Raw genomic sequence first — 16,816 nt, 5'->3', positions numbered from 1 at the left:
AGACTGAATTAAAAAAGTCGTTCAGTGTCGTCGCTTTCTCGCAGTCGTTCGTAGTTAGGGTGCCGTCCGCAGAGCGTAAGTTCTCAACTCCGCTTGTAGTCTTCATCCTGGAGCCAGCGTATCGCCAAAAACCCTTGGGATTTTCTTTCAGGTTGGAGGCCAGTCTCCTTTCGAAGTCTTTGCGCAGGTTTCGGGTGAGTCGCCTGAGGTCGTTTTTGCAGCGAACGTACCTTGCATGACTGATGTCGTCCATTTCTCGAGTGTAAGCGGCCCAGAGCTTCTTTTTCCTGTTCTTTAGCCTCAAGGCTTCCCTGTTTATGTAGATGCTTCTGTTTTTCCTTGGACACGCTTTGGGGACGCATGCGTTCACCAGGTGGGCTAACTCGGTCTTGAAGGTGTCGTAGCGTTCTTGCATATCCATATGCATTTCATCACGCCACTGTCTCCGTCTGATCAGGTTGTTAAGCCGTAGATAGTTGCCCTTGTTAAAGTTGAGTCGTCCCTCCTTCACTACCTCAGGCTGCATGTAGCAGCACACCTCAAATTGTAGTAACATGTGGTCACTGTTGCCAATAGGTGGGTGATAAGCAAGGTTGGTCACCAGGCCTTCTTCGTTGGAGAGGATGATATCCAGGCTGCTTGGTCTCTCGCCAGCACGGTATCTTGTGGCTTTGGTTACGTGCTGGGTGAGGCCGCATTCCTGTACGCCCTCAACAAACCTTTTGGTGTAGTGACCATCAGGAGCGTGGGAGAAGTGATCGTTCCAGTCGATCTGGGGCATATTCACATCACCCGCAATCACTATGTGGGAGAACTTTTGGGAAACAACAGTTTTCAGCAGAGATATTAGGTTGTCAGTTGAGGTGTTTCCGTCACTGGATGGGCTTCTGTACAGACATCCTATGAGCAGCTGGTCAGCACCTAGCAAAGGTAGCTTGACCCACAGCTGTTCTTCATAAGAGCAGGCTGGGAAAGACACCTCTGTAGCCTGCCACTTTGCACTGACAAATATGCAGATGCCTCGTGCGCCCCCCTGTCCCAGTTTATCCTTGACAGGGTCAAAGTTCAGGAACATGGTATAGTTTGGAAGGGCCATGGTTGCAGGTTGCATTGGATGGCTCTGGGCTTTTGGGATGACCTCACACAAAAGTATCAGATCAGGCTCGTTGTTTGAAATGAACATGGCCAGGTCCTCCCTCTTGTTTAAGTATTGGTCAATGTTTGTGTACAGAATTGTTAGTTTCCTTCGACCACTTCTCTCCATTTCATCTAGTCATTTGTGATGGGAGATCGAAGAGGGTTGTCCAGAACTCTGCTGGACAGGTCTGTCTTCATCTCGTCTTGCCAGATTCCCACGACTTTCATTTCCCAGAGTGGGGGGCTGATCTGCCTGGGTTCTTTCTGTTCGTCTCTTTTCATGTGGGATAGGAACAATCCTACCATGTCTGATCCAGATGTGCTCCTCTCCCGAGGCCTTCCTCCTTGCCAGTTCATTCCGCAGCTGTCTTCCCTTTTCCCTCTCCTTCCAGGTGAGATCAGGCGAGATGAAGATATTACTCCAGGCGGAGTCTCTCAGTGAAGCAGCAGATTTCAGGATCTCGAGCTTATCATTCATGTTGGCAAGTGTGACTATCAAGAGTCTCGGCTTGCCATCAGTCGGTTTGCCGACTCTGAATGTTTTTGTAGTCTCCACCATGAGCTTCAGACCCTCCTTTATTATTTCCTTGAATCTGCTACTGTCCTGTTCAGCCTTCTCAGAGAACGACAATCCTTCTGGTTCCTGTAGATTGTGCACGACAACATTGAGCAACAGGTCACCACGAGCAGCCCTGTCCTTCATGCTCATCAGGTCCAGCTTCCTTAGCCTGTCCTCATAAGAAAGATTTCTGATTTCTCGAACGAGTTTGGTTGCTCTCCTCTGAATCTTCTCCAACTTCAGTATATCCTGGGCCATATGGGGTCCCACTGTTGGCAAACAGTAGTCCATGAATGGTCGAACGTAAGTAGTGTAGAGAGCCTTGAAGTTTTCAGTGGTGAGACGACTGGAAGTCATCTTGAGTAATCTCAGCGCTACCATGGCTTTCTTAGCTGCTGCGTCACAGTGAGCAGTGGCCTTCAGGTCCTTTGAAATGATGATACCAAGATCACGTTCAAGATCAGTCTTCTTTAGTATCAGATGCTTAAATTCGTTTATCATTATAGATCATTCATATTATTTTGGCATGATTTATTTCCCAAATCCGTTACACCTTAGGTAGGTAACGGATTTGGGAAAACTAAATGCGTATTTAAAAAAAAACTATATGCGACCACATTTACCTGTAGGTACAGGTCTCGCGGTTTTCATTTTTAGCGGTAGGTTTTGCACCTAGAAATTTAAGTGTAATTCAGGCTATATCTCCGTCGTCTGAAGCTTAAAAATGTGGAAGAAGCGATCGACTTGTTGGTTCACAAGCCGGCCATGATTGTGTAAAATGGTTTCATCGTAGATCGATTAGTTTCTGACTTCTGAGATATAACCGGAATTGTAAAAGTGCAAAACCTACTGCTTAATCTCGCGAGAGCCGTGCCTTACCTTCAAGGTGCTTGGGTTAAAAAAGGCCAGAATGTCATACATCTTGTTGCTTCCAGTGTTTGTCCAGTCGCACCTTACACTGGTTTACAGTTCAGTTGGGCAAACTAGACCTTTGGAATCAAAATATGGAGGCATCAAAAGATTGATTCCTTATGACCATATTTGGGCATAAATGCAGACCATTTCTAACTTACCAATCACATAAAAATAAGAGAGTGTTTCAAGAAGGAGCATGCCTGATCTTGAACAGAAATGCTGGAACTATCTCCTAAGCAAAATAATATTAATATTGCTCCTATCATAACAATTTGAATAGGTAGTTAAAGGCAATCAAGGAATTGATTCACTTGAAACAGATAATCATAATATTGATTCCCCATCAGCTGGCTAATCATTATTTTGATTCACAGGTAATGTTTTTTTTGTGTGTGTATTTGCCTTCAAACGATAATCAAATCCACAATTGGATCAACACGATACTTCTATATCTATGTATAGGCGAAAGGAAAAAATAACACATCACAATCGCCGAGAAAAAAATGTAAAAAATACGAGCAAATATTTTCATTGCTGACACACATTGAGATACGGCTATATGCAGGCGTCTGGATGTGTTAGTGTGTGTTCGTGTTATGAGTGTTCGTTTGCGTATTTTTTCCCCTCTGGCGTGTGTGAGTGCTTATGCAGGTACACGGTGTTTAAGCAGTATATACATGTGTCTGTGTAAATGTGTGTAATGTGAGTGTGTGATGTGTGTAGGTACAGGCCAAATGGTCACCCGCCGAGGGTGGCACGGGCCCCGCCACCCCAGGACCAGACGTTCACGATCGCTTTTTTTTTTTGTTAATTCAGCAATTTTCCGATCTCGCCCCATTTCTGTTCAAACATACATAGCTTATTATGAGACTTGGCGATGCAGTATTCTTTCAAAACTTCAAATTTTAGACAGTTAACTTAGGGACCCTCCCACCTTCAAAAAAGTTAATGAATTGGCATGAAAGTGATGTCGCTCGGTTCAGAAAGAGCAAAAACGAATATCTACCAAATTTCATCGAAAAATATTCACCGGTTTTCAAGATATTAGACTTTTACTTTTGTTTACTTTTTGGGATCTCCGCTGTTCCTAGCGACTTTATTTGAAAGTGCGGCATTTGTTGCGCGCAAAGCAGCATATACCACCGCGTGCTACAAAACGTTTTAGTCAAACATTTAACCGACGTTCGAAAGCCTGATGACGTCATCAGATTCCCGTAATGGTTAAGAGATAGGGACCACGCTGGTCCCACCCTGCAAGTAAAGGGAAGCAATTTCTTGAACACCATAAAGCTGCGGGGGTTGCGACCAGGATAAATGGTGGTTTCTGAGCCTGGCCGCAAACTTGGCTATCTCAACTCAAAACTAATGTTAAGGTGGGAGGGTCCCTTTAAGCATAACTTCCAACGACGGTTTCCGGGAGTTAGTTTTTGCCTTATTTATACATAATTTGCTGAGCGTCACTGGTTATGGTTACTTCTAAATCTGTAAGATCATTCAGCATAAACCATTTCAGACGGTCGATATTGATTGAGGTATTGTATTCCTGTTTTATATGTGAAAGTATTTCTTTTATGAATATTTGTGTAACAGAGCAATGCCAGAAGAGATGAATGATTGTTTCGGTATCAATCTCACAGAAACTGCACTTAAAGTTATCGCGGATGCCAATGTTATACAAATATTTGTTAGTCGCGTATATTCTATTGACTATTCGAAAATGAAGATAGATGAGGGTTGTCGATATAGTCGACTTGTTTAGTGCCTGCAAACTTCCCTCCGTAAAAGCACCAATTTCACCTATCCATTTTGCTTTAAGACGTTCATTGGCAGCATTATTCTTCTTGGCCTTTTGTTTAACAAAAACATTATAAGCACACTTTGAAAACATTTTCCGATTTTGAGCTAACTTAATCTTATATGGTATGTTTGGTTTCTGTATGAATGTTTTGTCGACTCGCAATTGGATTTCCGACGGAATACTGCGTACCAGTGATGTATAACATAAGAATGTCATTCGTATTCCGTACACATCTTTTATTTCTTCTTTTGAGTATATTTTTCCTGTGTTCGCATTATATAAATCGCTAATAACGCTAATCGCTAATCACGCACCGTCAGACGAGTCCGTCTGACGGTGCGTGATTGTGTGTGTCCCCATCTGATGGTGTTTGTCCCCGTCTGACGGTGTTTGTGTCCCCATCTGACGGTGTTTGTCCCCATCTGACGGTGTTCGTCCACGTCTGACGGTGTTTGTGTCCCCGTCTAGTGTTTGTGTCCCCGTGTTTGTGACGGTGTTTGTCCCCATCTGACTGTGTTTGTCCCCGTCTGACGGTGTTTGTGTCCCTGTCTGTGTGTGTCCCCATCTGACGGTGTTTGTCCCCGTCTGACGGTGTTTGTGTCCCCGTCTGACCGTGTTTGTCCCCGTCTGACGGTGTTTGTCCCCGTCTGACGGTGTTTGTCCCCGTCTGGTGTTTGTGTCCCCGCGTTGGTGACGGTGTTTGTGTCCCCGTCTGACGGTGTGCTCTGGCGCGGCTCCCACAGCGGTGATGCTGCGCGCCCGCTCCCTGCTGCTGCTGCGGTTGGCGGCGCCGGCGGCCGGCTGCGGTCCGGCTGCGCGGCTGGTGCCGGCGCGCCTGTTTGCGGCCGCGCCGCCGCCGCCGGCCGCCACGGCAGCCGCCGTCTCCGCCGAGCCGTTCATCAACGGCTCCAACTCGAGCTACGTGGAGGAGATGTACGTCCAGTGGCTGCGGGATCCCAGCTCCGTCCACGCCGTGAGTACCGGAGCCTAACCCTGTAACACACAGACACACAGACAGACAGACAGACAGACAGACAGACGGGATTCGAGCTTCGCGCGCGCCGCGAGTAGCAGAGCCTACCACCTGGCACAGGCAAACAGACAGAGAGACGGAGAGACAGAGCCGAGACGGAGCCTCCTCTGACGGGAGTCGAGACCGGGCCCGCCTCCGCAGCCGAGTGCGGTGCGCGGCGCGCTGCAGCTCTGTCAGACCTCAGGCCGGCAGTGTCCGCTCAGAGTGGCGTCCAGTGAGCTCCGGTGGGAGATGTGCGGACCGCTGCGCTGAGCTGTGGCGGCCGGCTGGAGCCGCCTCTCCAGACGAGGCTGGCGCCTCTGGCCGGAGACGGGGCCGAACCCTCTCTTGGAGGTGAAGCATGGAAACTTGAATTTTTGCGAGATGCCAAAAGGTGCGTGCATCTTCGCTGCGGACCAATCCGTCTGAATCACATCAGGTGATTGAAACTGAATGGACCTACGTAGCTCGCTAGTGGTTATTTTACGCCTTGTGTAGGGCTTCCAGGTGATTCCACGGTGGACTGTGGTGACCTTTGACCTATTATTGGTCACCTCTGGTCACTTGTCATTTGCGGTCGGTATGGTGGACTGACTTTGACCTCTGGCGACCTGGCTTTGGTGACCTGTACGGTGACCTGCCGTCGGTGATCTGTGGTGGCCTGTCATTGGTGACCCGTTCACACTGACCTCCAGTGACCTGCCCCGTTGACCCGCCCCGTTGACCCGCCCGGCCCGTTCAGTCCACTCGTTCTCCCCCATTCGCCGTGCTGAAGACAGGTGGACGGTGCGCCGGGCCGCGAGCACGCGCCGTGTTCTGGCCCCCTGCCAACAGCTGGGCCCGACGCTGACCCAGCTATGGCCTCCCCCCCCCCCCCACGGCGGGGGGGTGATTGATCGGGGTTCGAGCGGCCGCCGCCGAATCGAACGGTGTAAAAGGACGGCAGATAATGAGCCCACACTCAGCACGATACGCCAGCGGCCCGGGTGTCTGAGCTAGGTCTGGGCAGGCTGGCGTCTGAGCTAGGTCTGGACAGGCTGGCTGTCAAATACGGCTTCCAGACAGACGTAAATGGTCACCTGCTCACCCGGCTGATCACAGAGCCGCCGCCACTGTTGTTGTTTTGGTTCTGATTGTTCTGTGCGCTGCCCGAGCGGAGGTGGGTGGCGGGTGAACTCCGGTGTACGCTGCCGAGGTACTGTGCTAGCAGTGATACCGCGGCCCATGGTGCCGAGAGGGACAGGGCCTGAGACACTGTCCGCAGTGGACGGACCTCCGTCTGACCGCCCCGGTGACATGTCCTGGAGGTCGCGCCTGTTGCCCCTGGGGGCCGCCAGCGCAGCGCTCCGCGGGGCCGCGGCACGTGACGTCACCGGCGCGTGACGCGGCGCCGCGGCCGTCACGTGGCCGGCCTTCCGAGCGAGGTCGGCTCGAGCTGGGACGACTGTCCGGCCGGCCGGCGGACCAGGGCGGCCCGCGGAGCTCCCTACCACCAGCCACAGGTCCGCCGGCTGCAGAGGTCGGCGCTCCCGTGTGGAAGCCGGCCGTACGGCTGCTCAGCGGGCGGCGGCTGAGGCCGCTCCGGTCTTCAGTTCCCGCGGGGGAGTTTCTGCGCCCGGCGGGTGCGGCCGAGGGCGGAGGCCGCTCCGGTCTCCAGTTCCCGGGGAGTTTCTGCGCCCGGCGGGTGCGGCCGGCGCTGGTTCAGTCACTAACTGAGGCCAGCGACACAGCCGGTATCGGATGCGGTTTGCGCGCCGGCCGCCAGTTATGTATGAGATGCGGCTGCGGGCACGGTGAGACACGACCCAGTGACACGGGAACCCAAGGCTATATGGAGAACTCCCGGGAACCGCTGAACTGGACGACTCGCTGCGAGAGGACGGACCTGAACGTCCAACTGCGACTGATTGCTGGCCGAGAGTGAGCGGAGGTTCTGTTTGATGATTACGTGTGGCGGATAAACCTTAACCCTCGCATGTGTGCGGCGTTTGCCAGCTTCTAATGTGTAGGGGGGGGGGGGTCGGTTGGACCCCCCCCCCCTTGCCGTTTGGCCCCTGATCGAGCTAGAGCTTCGCGGAAAAAACGAGCGTGTTGCCCGTGACGAGAGGAAGCCGATGATACCCAATTTTAAGGTCCTAGGTCATTGGTTGACCTTCCAGGTCAGGTCAATGACCCAAAGTCGGGAAAATCGGGACCTGTTAGAAAGTCGTAAAGTGTGGCTGCTAAGGGGTTTTTCGGGGTGCTGATCACGAATATCGTGTTAGTTTTGATCACAGATGATGTCTTGAAGCATTTAGACCAGGTCGGGTCAGGTCAGGTCAGGTCAACCAGTAGGCGTCGTGACGGGTATTCGTAGTACGTGTCAACCGCCTCTGACAGCTTCGTAACATGTTACGAAGTCACCAAAACTACTTCGTAAATGTTCAAATGGTTGCTAAATTCGAATTCAGCTCCAAAAAACTAGCCTAGAAACATGTAAAACTCGAAAAAGTGACCCGAGGTCACCCGAGGTCACCAAAGGTCAATGACCTGACCTGACCTTCAGGTGACCTTGACACACACGGGAGTAACATCAAATCACATGTTTGAACGTTTGAAACCACGAAAAGCTTGCAAACACGCGGCTAGTGCGAGCCGACATACGCGAAATCGCGATTCCGGCCAAACATGGTCTCGGAAAAGAGGTCACAGGTCAAAGGTCATTTGGGTTAGGGTCATGAAATTTTCAGGGTAGGTGTAAAATTGATCAATGCGAGGGTACTGAAAGTTTCGTCGCGATCGGCCGCTTTTTACGCGAGTTATTCGCGAAAAACCATGGGGGGTCCATCCGACCCCCCCCCCCCCCCTACACATGCGAGGGTTAAATTCCAATGCTGGCACTTGACAGATGCGGTCGCCTGGAGTAAAGCATGCGTGCTTTTCACTTGCAAAGTATCTCTAAAGTGTGCTGTTTCTCGCCGTTTTCCCCAGGCCTTCCTGAGGCGCTGACTATTGGCACTCTGACGTGAGCTGCTACAGAACAGACACGACAAAGGTTTGAGAGTGGATCTGTAGCGTTATTTGCAAAGAGCCTGTGCGAAGCCTAGCGAGTCTGACAGCACTCATCAGCCGTATTGTCCAATTTAAAATGGAATGTCTGCCTCATATCCCCCATTTAAAGTATGTGTCGCCGAATTCCACTGAGCCATATCTGCAGATAGATGGCTGGTGCTATTCGGTACCTGCGTTAGAGCCCGTACCGCGGGCTCCGATGGTCGACCATCGCCAGTAGTGCGGCAATCAGCCGTGCTTTAACTGCACGTAACCGGGCGGGACACCATTCTGCGAGCTGATCCGATACCAGGCCGTTATCGGCGTGTTGGACTGGCTACTGGAGCACCCCTGTGGTATCGGGCTGTGTGTCTACCGATAGTGTAATTCTCGAGTGGTTTTAATAACGTCCGATGGTGACGCGGCACTGGCTGTTGGCAGGTCCGTGGTCCTGTCTGTCTATCAAGTGTCTGTAACCCGTGGCCCCTGTCCGCTCCTCCCCTTCCTCGGGGAGGGGGGGGGGGGCTGCTGCCGTCCGACTCTTCTCTGGGCCGCCCGCTGTCCCTTCTTTGCAGCTGTCAGTGGTCAGTTTGACAGTCAGTTTCACTTGGTGAAAACTGTTCACTTGGTGAAACTGGCGATTGAAAGAGAGAGCCCAGAAAGAAAAAAGTTCCACACAGGATCCATTAAGGTTCAGTCGAAGAAATGACCGGCTTTGGACATTTATCCTCCAAAGCCGTCGCTCTGGAGCTGCCACTGCGCCCTCCGCCCAACTCCGCCAGTGTGCAGGACAGACTATTCCGAGAATGAATACACTAGTGATGTCAATTACGGAAAATCGGAATGCCGATACCAAACCAAATACCAACCAAAACCACGGGAAAATACCGAAACCAAACCAACTTGGGGAACTGAGGGAAATACCAACTTTTTACCGATTTCTTAGCCTCTTATACATTAGTGAGGGCTTATGATACCAACAAAATACCAAACACATTACGATTGAAATACCAAATACCAAGTTGGTATCGGTTTGGTATCGGTATACCAAAATGTTGGTATCCGATTGACATCTCTAGAATACACCTCAGAGGGTGCCCCGGTGTTTATTGGTTGCCAAGGCGACGAGCACCCATTGCGGAGAGGGCCCCTTGCTGCTGAAAAGTGGCGCTAAACTAGTCGATTCCGTATGATTCCGGGCGTCGAAAATTATGCAATGAATTAATAACCGTTCTGTGTTCACCGATATTTGGCGCATTTCACCGCATATATAACGGTGGGCTATCCACACCCGTGCACCGCGGCGGCGGCCGTGCTGGGGCGGAAAATCACCGCCCGTGCCCCGTTCCCCGGCCCGCGGGCCGTGCCCCGCCGCCCCCCTCCCCTCCGCGGACCGTCCGCCGCGGTGTCGCCCTGTTCCATCTGTCAGCCGGCCTGCTCACCGATACCCGCTGCAGCAGCGGGCCAACATCCCATCCCAGGTTTGTTGGTTGGATCGCGCAAACGGCCGGCTTCAAACCTTTTTTGGTGGGTTGATGTTTGAATATAGACAAGGAAAGTAGGTCAGTTGTCTGTCCATTGCAGTTGTTGTTGACGGCCAGGCGCGTTTTTCCTCCCTGCGGCGCTGACCAGTGCCCGGCCTGCGCCAGTGCACTAGTGTTGGTAGATCAGAACGGTCATTGAAGCGTCACAGACAAGACGAGCTTTGAGATCTGTCGAGTGTACCTATTATCCGTGTGCACACTCTGGCCACCACGCCCCGTACTGCGGGACCTTGAACTTGCCGACCGGGCTCTGACGCGGGCCCCACCTCCCCACCGCGTCCCGTACCGCGGGACCTTGAACTTGCCGACGGGGCTCTGACACCGCGGGCCCCACCTCCCCACCACGCCCCGTACCGCGGGACCTTGAACTTGCCGACGGGGCTCTGACGCGGGCTCCACCTCCACCGCCCCCGTGCATCGATCGCACGGGCCGGGCGCGGCCGGTCTAAAGGCGGCGAGCACTGGGGGTGAGAGTGGGCTCGCCGGTCTAAAGGTGGCGAGCATTGGGGGTGCAATGGGGCTCGCCGCTCTGAAGGCGGCGAGCATTGGGTGAGAGTGGGCTGCTGACTGGGGTGGGCCTGACATTAATGACTTCGCCGATGGCTGTCCTTGCGTCATATGCGGATTGCGTGTACAGTCTGTCTTAAAAGTACCGCGCAAAGTAACGGTGGGTCCATCAAACCTCACCGAGGAAAGCCTGCTAAATTTGAGTCACCGAAGCAATTGACATTCTCGTCCATTGCCCAGGTCAATTGGTTCGGTGACTTTCAAATTAAAGCTGGCCCTTCCTCGGTCAGGCTTGATGGATCCACCGTCACTTTGCGCGGTACTTTTAAGACAGACTGTACATACTGTCAACTTTTCCTTTTGATGTTTCTGTAAATTGATCAGTTGTGTTTGGTATCCCGATGGCCACACGCCGGGTACTACGACTAGCGTGTCGCGGCCGTCCACATTCGTTTGACCTTGGGCCAAGCTGGTAGCCCGTATCTCGTGATGTCGTCATAATATTTACATGGAACCGGTCCCGCGTCACTTCTCTGCGTGTGTGGGGATCTCGTTCTGTGGAACCATGACGCGCCGCCGCCGGTTTTTACACCCGGAGCTGCTGGGCGGTGGTTTCACTCTCCGCTGATCGGGGCTCTGATCGGACCGCCGTCTCTGTGTCAGCCGGTTTTTGTGGCGTCTCTGCTGTGTGACCACCGAGGCGCACTCCTGGAGCGTGCCGTGGACTGGGCTGCTGGTCGACCCAGTGCCTCAGGAACGTTTAGTGTCGGCCTGTCCGGGGTCTGGGATGGGCAGTACGGTGGACCTGGGCCTCTGGGCGGCTCAGTTCTCAATGAACTGCTATCGCCGTGTAGTGCGTAACGTCTCGTAGTTGCTGACCTGCGGCATTATCTATAATGAGAACACGGCGAAAGGCGCATTGTTATTTAAATAAGTTGATTCGATAACAAGATCTAGGATCATAACGTTTGTTTGTTTGTGCCACCAGATGGAAAGGGATCCAAAATCACAGCCTTGGTCCAGTCTCTCCCTGAAAATTGTTAGTGTCCCTCTTGTTTGAGTGCCCTGTCAACACAGAAAGCCTTAGAATTTACAACAGAACGCCTGGTTAGTTGCTTTATTGTTCCTATGCGTAGGCATGTGAGGCTGTTTTCAAACGTCGTTGATTTTCTCGGTATGGAAGACAGCTATTGTCCATTTTCGTTTTGGTATCTGCTGGTCTCACCATACTCGACTATATGTCTGCGGGTCCCACCGTACTCGACTCGGTGTCTGCTGGTCCCACCATACTGTACTTGGTGTCTGCTGGTCCCACCATACTCGACTCGGTGTCTGCTGGTCCCACCATACTGGACTCGGTGTCTGCTGGTCCCACCATACTGGACTCGGTGTCTGCTGGTCCCACCGTACTGGACTATATGTCTGCGGGTCCCACCATGCTCGGCTCGGTGTCTGCTGGTCCCACCATACTCGACTCGGTGTCTGCTGGTCCCACCATACTCGACTCGGTGTCTGCTGGTCCCACCGTACTCGACTCGGTGTCTGCTGGTCCCACCGTACTCGACTCGGTGTCTGCTGGTCCCACCATACTCGACTCGGTGTCTGCTGGTCCCACCATACTCGACTCGGTGTCTGTGGGTCCCTATATACTCGACTCGGTGTCTGCTGGTCCTACCGTACTCGACTCGGTGTCTGCTGGTCCCACTATACTCGACTCGGTGTCTGCTGGTCCCACCATACTCGACTCGGTGTCTGCTGGTCCCACCATACTCGACTCGGTGTCTGCTGGTCCCACCATACTCGACTCGGTGTCTGCTGGTCCTACCGTACTCGACTCGGTGTCTGCTGGTCCCACCATACTGTGCGCAGCTGCGGTACGGCCCGTATCTGTCAACGAGTCGGCGTTCTCGGTTGATTGCGCCACCGAGTCCCTCCTGCCGCGGCTGCTGAGACGGTGGGAGCCGGTGTCAGCCGTCAGCCGGAGCGGGCCGGAACCTTCCGCCGGCCGCAGGTGTGACGTCACACCTGTCTGACGTCACGCGCGGTGACGCCGGCGGGCGGACGGTCCGGCCGGCTGCGGTCGATACCGCCCGGGGGACGGGGCGGGTGCGTGTGCGCGTGTATTGGGGAGGGGGAGGGGCAGCCAGCCGCAGTCGGCTGATACCGGCTCTGTCCGGCCGGTAGGTGTGCCCAAAATTACTGTACTAATAGTCCGCCCCATGTAATAGTACTAATAGTACTAATACTAAATAGTACTAAATATACTATTAGTACTAAATATTACTAATAGTCCGCCCGGTCCGCCCCAGCTGGTGACCCGATTAGTGATTGTTTTAGAAGCGCTGCCGGCGCTTGATTTGGATCACCGCCTTTGAGCTACTGTGCTACCTCTGAGGCCATTTGAGGGCAGCGCTGAATGCCTGACCAAGTGGGAGTAGCTCTGCGATCTGTTCTACACACAATGTGTTGACGATCCTGTTATCTTGTTTTATTAGAACATTTGTATGAATATTGGAACTCCAAGCTATTTTTACAAAAGCTTTTGGGGTTGATCAACTTTTTTCTGTCGGCCAGAGAGATTATGCTGCCGAGGCCTCGCATGGAGTGGGGTGTGTATTTTCCAGTTGCTCTGCGAGTATCTAACGGAGGCCGTTCATAAAGCTCCGTCTGCTAACGGCACGGTCCACGGGTTTCCGCTGCGTACCGTACCGTATCGGCGCGGCAGGTGCGTCCGCCCCTGATAGACCGTCCGGTGACGCGACGCGCCTGTGCTGAGGACAGGACGCGCCTCTGCCCTCCGTAGTCCCTAGCCTAGTCCGGTGCCGCGCTTGTGCTGAGGACAGGACGTGCCTCTGTCCTCCGCAGCCCAGTCCGGTGACGCGCCTTTGCCCTCCCTAGCCCAGTCCGGTGACGCACCGCATCTACTCCGGGGCGGACACTCTGTCCTGTTACGACACAGCTGGGCCCGTTACGCAATAGATAGGGGACGGGGACACCGCCGGGCGCGGCCTTGAGATAACAACGGGACCGGGGAGGCGGCCTCAGACGGGTGGCCTACCGGTCTGTGGTTCGGCGGATGGTGGCGCCGTGGAGGTTCTGAGAGCAACAGAGGAGGACCCTCGTCTCCGTTTTGTCATGTTGTGCGGAACCTATTACTGAATAGATGAAAATTGGCATTTATCTCAACTGTTCGTCTTCATGGTCAGCAACTCCGATGAAGATGTTCCTTGCGCCATTCAGGTCCCCGAACAATGCTGCTATGACATGGTCCAAGTGTGCTGTAGACACACCTTGGCGCTCTGTGTCTACAGTCAACCCGGTTCCCCCGTGGCGCTCCCGGCCCGATTGGTTCGCTGTCGGCCGTCTGATGATAGCTGTCTCACTGCCCAGCGCCGGACGCCGCGCCGGCCGTGTGGGGTACGGTGAGAGTGGCCTGCTGATACGCGGGGTATTGGCTGCTGGCTACCCTGACACAGCGGGTGACTGGCTGCTAGCTACCCTGACACAGCGGGGTATTGGCTGCTGGCTACCCTGACACAGCGGGTGACTGGCTGCTAGCTACCCTGACACAGCGGGGTATTGGCTGCTGGCTACCCTGACACAGCGGGTGACGTCTGGGGCCCGTGGTCACACTGTCTAGTCCTGTGGCAGGTCTGAGATCTGTATGTGCGGACGCAGCTGGTAGCTGCTGGTTATATCCGCCCCGTTCTGATCAGTGATCAGAACGGAGCCTGAACGGGGACTGACCACCGCAGTGTGACACGCGGTGGTCAGTCTTCCGCGGGTCGGGGCTAATCCCAGCTGAATACTAGCCATACCCGTCCGTCCCCCGGGCAGGACGGTGGCGGGACGGGCCCACGGACCGACCCGCCGCGACGGGCCGACTCGGCTCGGCTGGCCGGGCGCCAGGTTAGAGGGTCGCGGCGGACCTTTACCAGTCCTGCGGCGTCATCAGGGGCCCCCTGATGACGCCGCACGGTCAGAGGTGACCCCTGACCGCGCCACTGCACTGGGAGGTCACCCCTGACGGCGCCACAGGGTCAGATAGGTGACCTATGTGACACTGCAGGCTCAAACTGTGGTTCCTGATCATACACCACCACATCATATTGCCGGGATAGTCCATCACTCTCTGGGCCGCTCTTGGCCAGCCGCGGTCCCCTCTTCTGGCGGCTGTTTGACCCTGACACCGGCAGCCGGGCCGGCTGGGCCGCTGCCAGTGGAGGAGAACCCCCGTCCTGCCGCCGCTCCCGGGCACTGTCGGAACCTTGTCCTTTTCAGAGGTTCAAACGGGACCAGCCCGCCCTGGTTGATACCCGCTCACCCTGTTAGCTGCACAGGGGCAGAAATCTTGGCTCAGAGCTAACGGCCCGGTCAGTGGGCCGTGTGGATTACCCCCTCCGCCCCATCCCACCCTTACCCCCACATCCGCCCCACTTCTGTCAGTCAGACTCCGCCTGCTCCCACTTAGATCGAGTGCGACGCTATCAGCAAAGTGTGGAGCCGTTCTGCTGATAGTCCGTTTGAGAACATCCGCTGATAATTAGCATTACGTAAACGCAGGGTGTGCTTCTTATTGACTCTCAAGGCATCGTTTGCGCCTTTGGTCTCTGTACCGAATAGGTGCCGTTCCTCCCGTGGATGATCGGTTCATTGAGCGTCTGAAGCGTTCCGTTCCTCTGTTTTATCCCGGTGCGGGGGACCTCAGTTGGCCCGGCCGGGCCAGGTCACCCCCTCCTCACCCCCTCCCCCGCCGGTAGACCGTGCCAGAGTAAAAATACCCACCCTTGGCTGTCGCCGGCTCCTGTCGGTCACGTGACCCGTGTGGTGGGCGGTGGGCGGTGTCACGTGACCCTCCGTCCGGTACTGTTCGAGTGATGGGGACCGGGACAGGGATGGGACAGAGCTGGGATAGGTCTGGGACAGGCTGGGATGAGGACCGGGACATGTTGAAGGAAGGTGGTTAGACAGAAATGGAATGTGATGAAAACGGGAGCCGGGCTGTGATGAGATGGCTCATGTGAAGGTTTGAAATGCTCCCGAAAATTTTAACAATAACATGAAGGAGAGGTGTCTTAAAGGTAGTGTGCCAGCTTTCTTGGACCGTATGGAGTTAATGGCCCAGATAAGGAGAACCGGATTTTTAGAACTTATCCATACCTTCAAAACTCATGGAAACGTCTTAAATTCTTCAAATTTTGAGTACCCCAGTGCGAAATTCGCCCCGACGGGTTGTCGGTCGTACCCCAACCACATTTCACACCACTATGAACAATAAATGCACACACTGAAATCGCTATTACCGATATGCTCATCCAATCAAGTTTCGATAAACCCGTTCATCATCATCTCCTGCGGTTTCGAACACGCCTGTTAGGTGGCTTCTGATGCTCGTCGAGGTCGGAATTTCCAAATACGCGTGGTGCGTCGGGCCGCGCGCTCTGACTTCGGCCAAGAAAAATGCGTCAGCTGATCATTGTCATGTCTGCCACTTGCGTGTGGTGAAATGGGGTCATAACTTATAAGACGGCTTTTTCATATCAATTATTTTACATAAAACCATATTTCAAACCATAAATAATGTTCGACAGCCAAATAAAAGAAACAATACCAATACGGGCTTACAGTTTAAGGCTCGACATTGTGTTGTCTACGATTAGACAGCTGATAACTCATTCCCGTACGTCGTATGGTCGTAACACTATAATGACCTTTGCTTATTGTCACAAGTGCGCCGCATTCGCGATTGTTGCCCGACGCCTGTTTGCAGGTGAGCCCACTACAGTTGTTATACATATCTAAAAACCGAAAAACTTTTAGGCGAAAAAGGCACTATTCCAGGCCCATTTTTGATTTTTTTTGCGATATTAGGTAAAAACAGAAGCTTCTTATCCTAGGAAAAATAAAATGGGAAATCTTTCAGAGGTGGCACACTACCTTTAAGAAGAAAGTTTGTTCGACTCAGAATACAAAAACTGTTCGGTGCTCTCCACCGTACTGCCTTATGTGGCCTGACAGCCGGGCGGTAGGCCGTGGTCGGGCGCGGTGCATCGGCGGGTCGCCGCCACTGCTTACCGGAACACACCGCGCCTCCTGTATACTGTGTACATACAGCTGCCAGTGTCGGGGTTCCGGACAGTGCTTACTGCGTCCGCTGTCCGGACTCCGGACAGTGCTCGTCCCGTGCAGTCTGCGAGTTCTGGACAGCCCAGTGCTCCTGCAAAACCAGCTGTGTGGCGACCATTCTCGCTGCTGGGGCAATTATTAATCCCAATCACATTCAGTGCCGCGGTCTTATTCTGTTTTGACGGCTA

At 53.6% G+C, this 16,816-nt stretch overlaps 1 protein-coding gene across 4 annotated transcripts in view; it reads left to right on the top strand.

Moving 5' to 3' along the window:
* The window catches only part of LOC122364709 (2-oxoglutarate dehydrogenase, mitochondrial-like), a 60,651-nt gene that overhangs the window by 2,238 nt on the left and 41,597 nt on the right, over window positions 1–16,816 (top strand). For all 4 annotated transcript variants that reach the window (XM_043335361.1, XM_043335359.1, XM_043335358.1 and 1 more), the window contains exon 2: window positions 5,153–5,382. In XM_043335361.1, the coding sequence (XP_043191296.1) occupies window positions 5,158–5,382 (225 nt within the window). In that variant the 5' untranslated portion in view covers window positions 5,153–5,157. The remainder of the gene's footprint in view (window positions 1–5,152; window positions 5,383–16,816) is intronic.

Source organism: Amphibalanus amphitrite, unplaced genomic scaffold, assembly GCF_019059575.1.
Source record: "Amphibalanus amphitrite isolate SeventyFive unplaced genomic scaffold, NRLGWU_Aamphi_draft 000693F_arrow, whole genome shotgun sequence".
Classification (NCBI taxonomy): Eukaryota; Metazoa; Arthropoda; class Thecostraca; order Balanomorpha; family Balanidae; genus Amphibalanus; species Amphibalanus amphitrite.
Note: the sequence above shows the minus strand (reverse complement) of the source record. Positions and strands in the feature narration are given on the sequence as shown.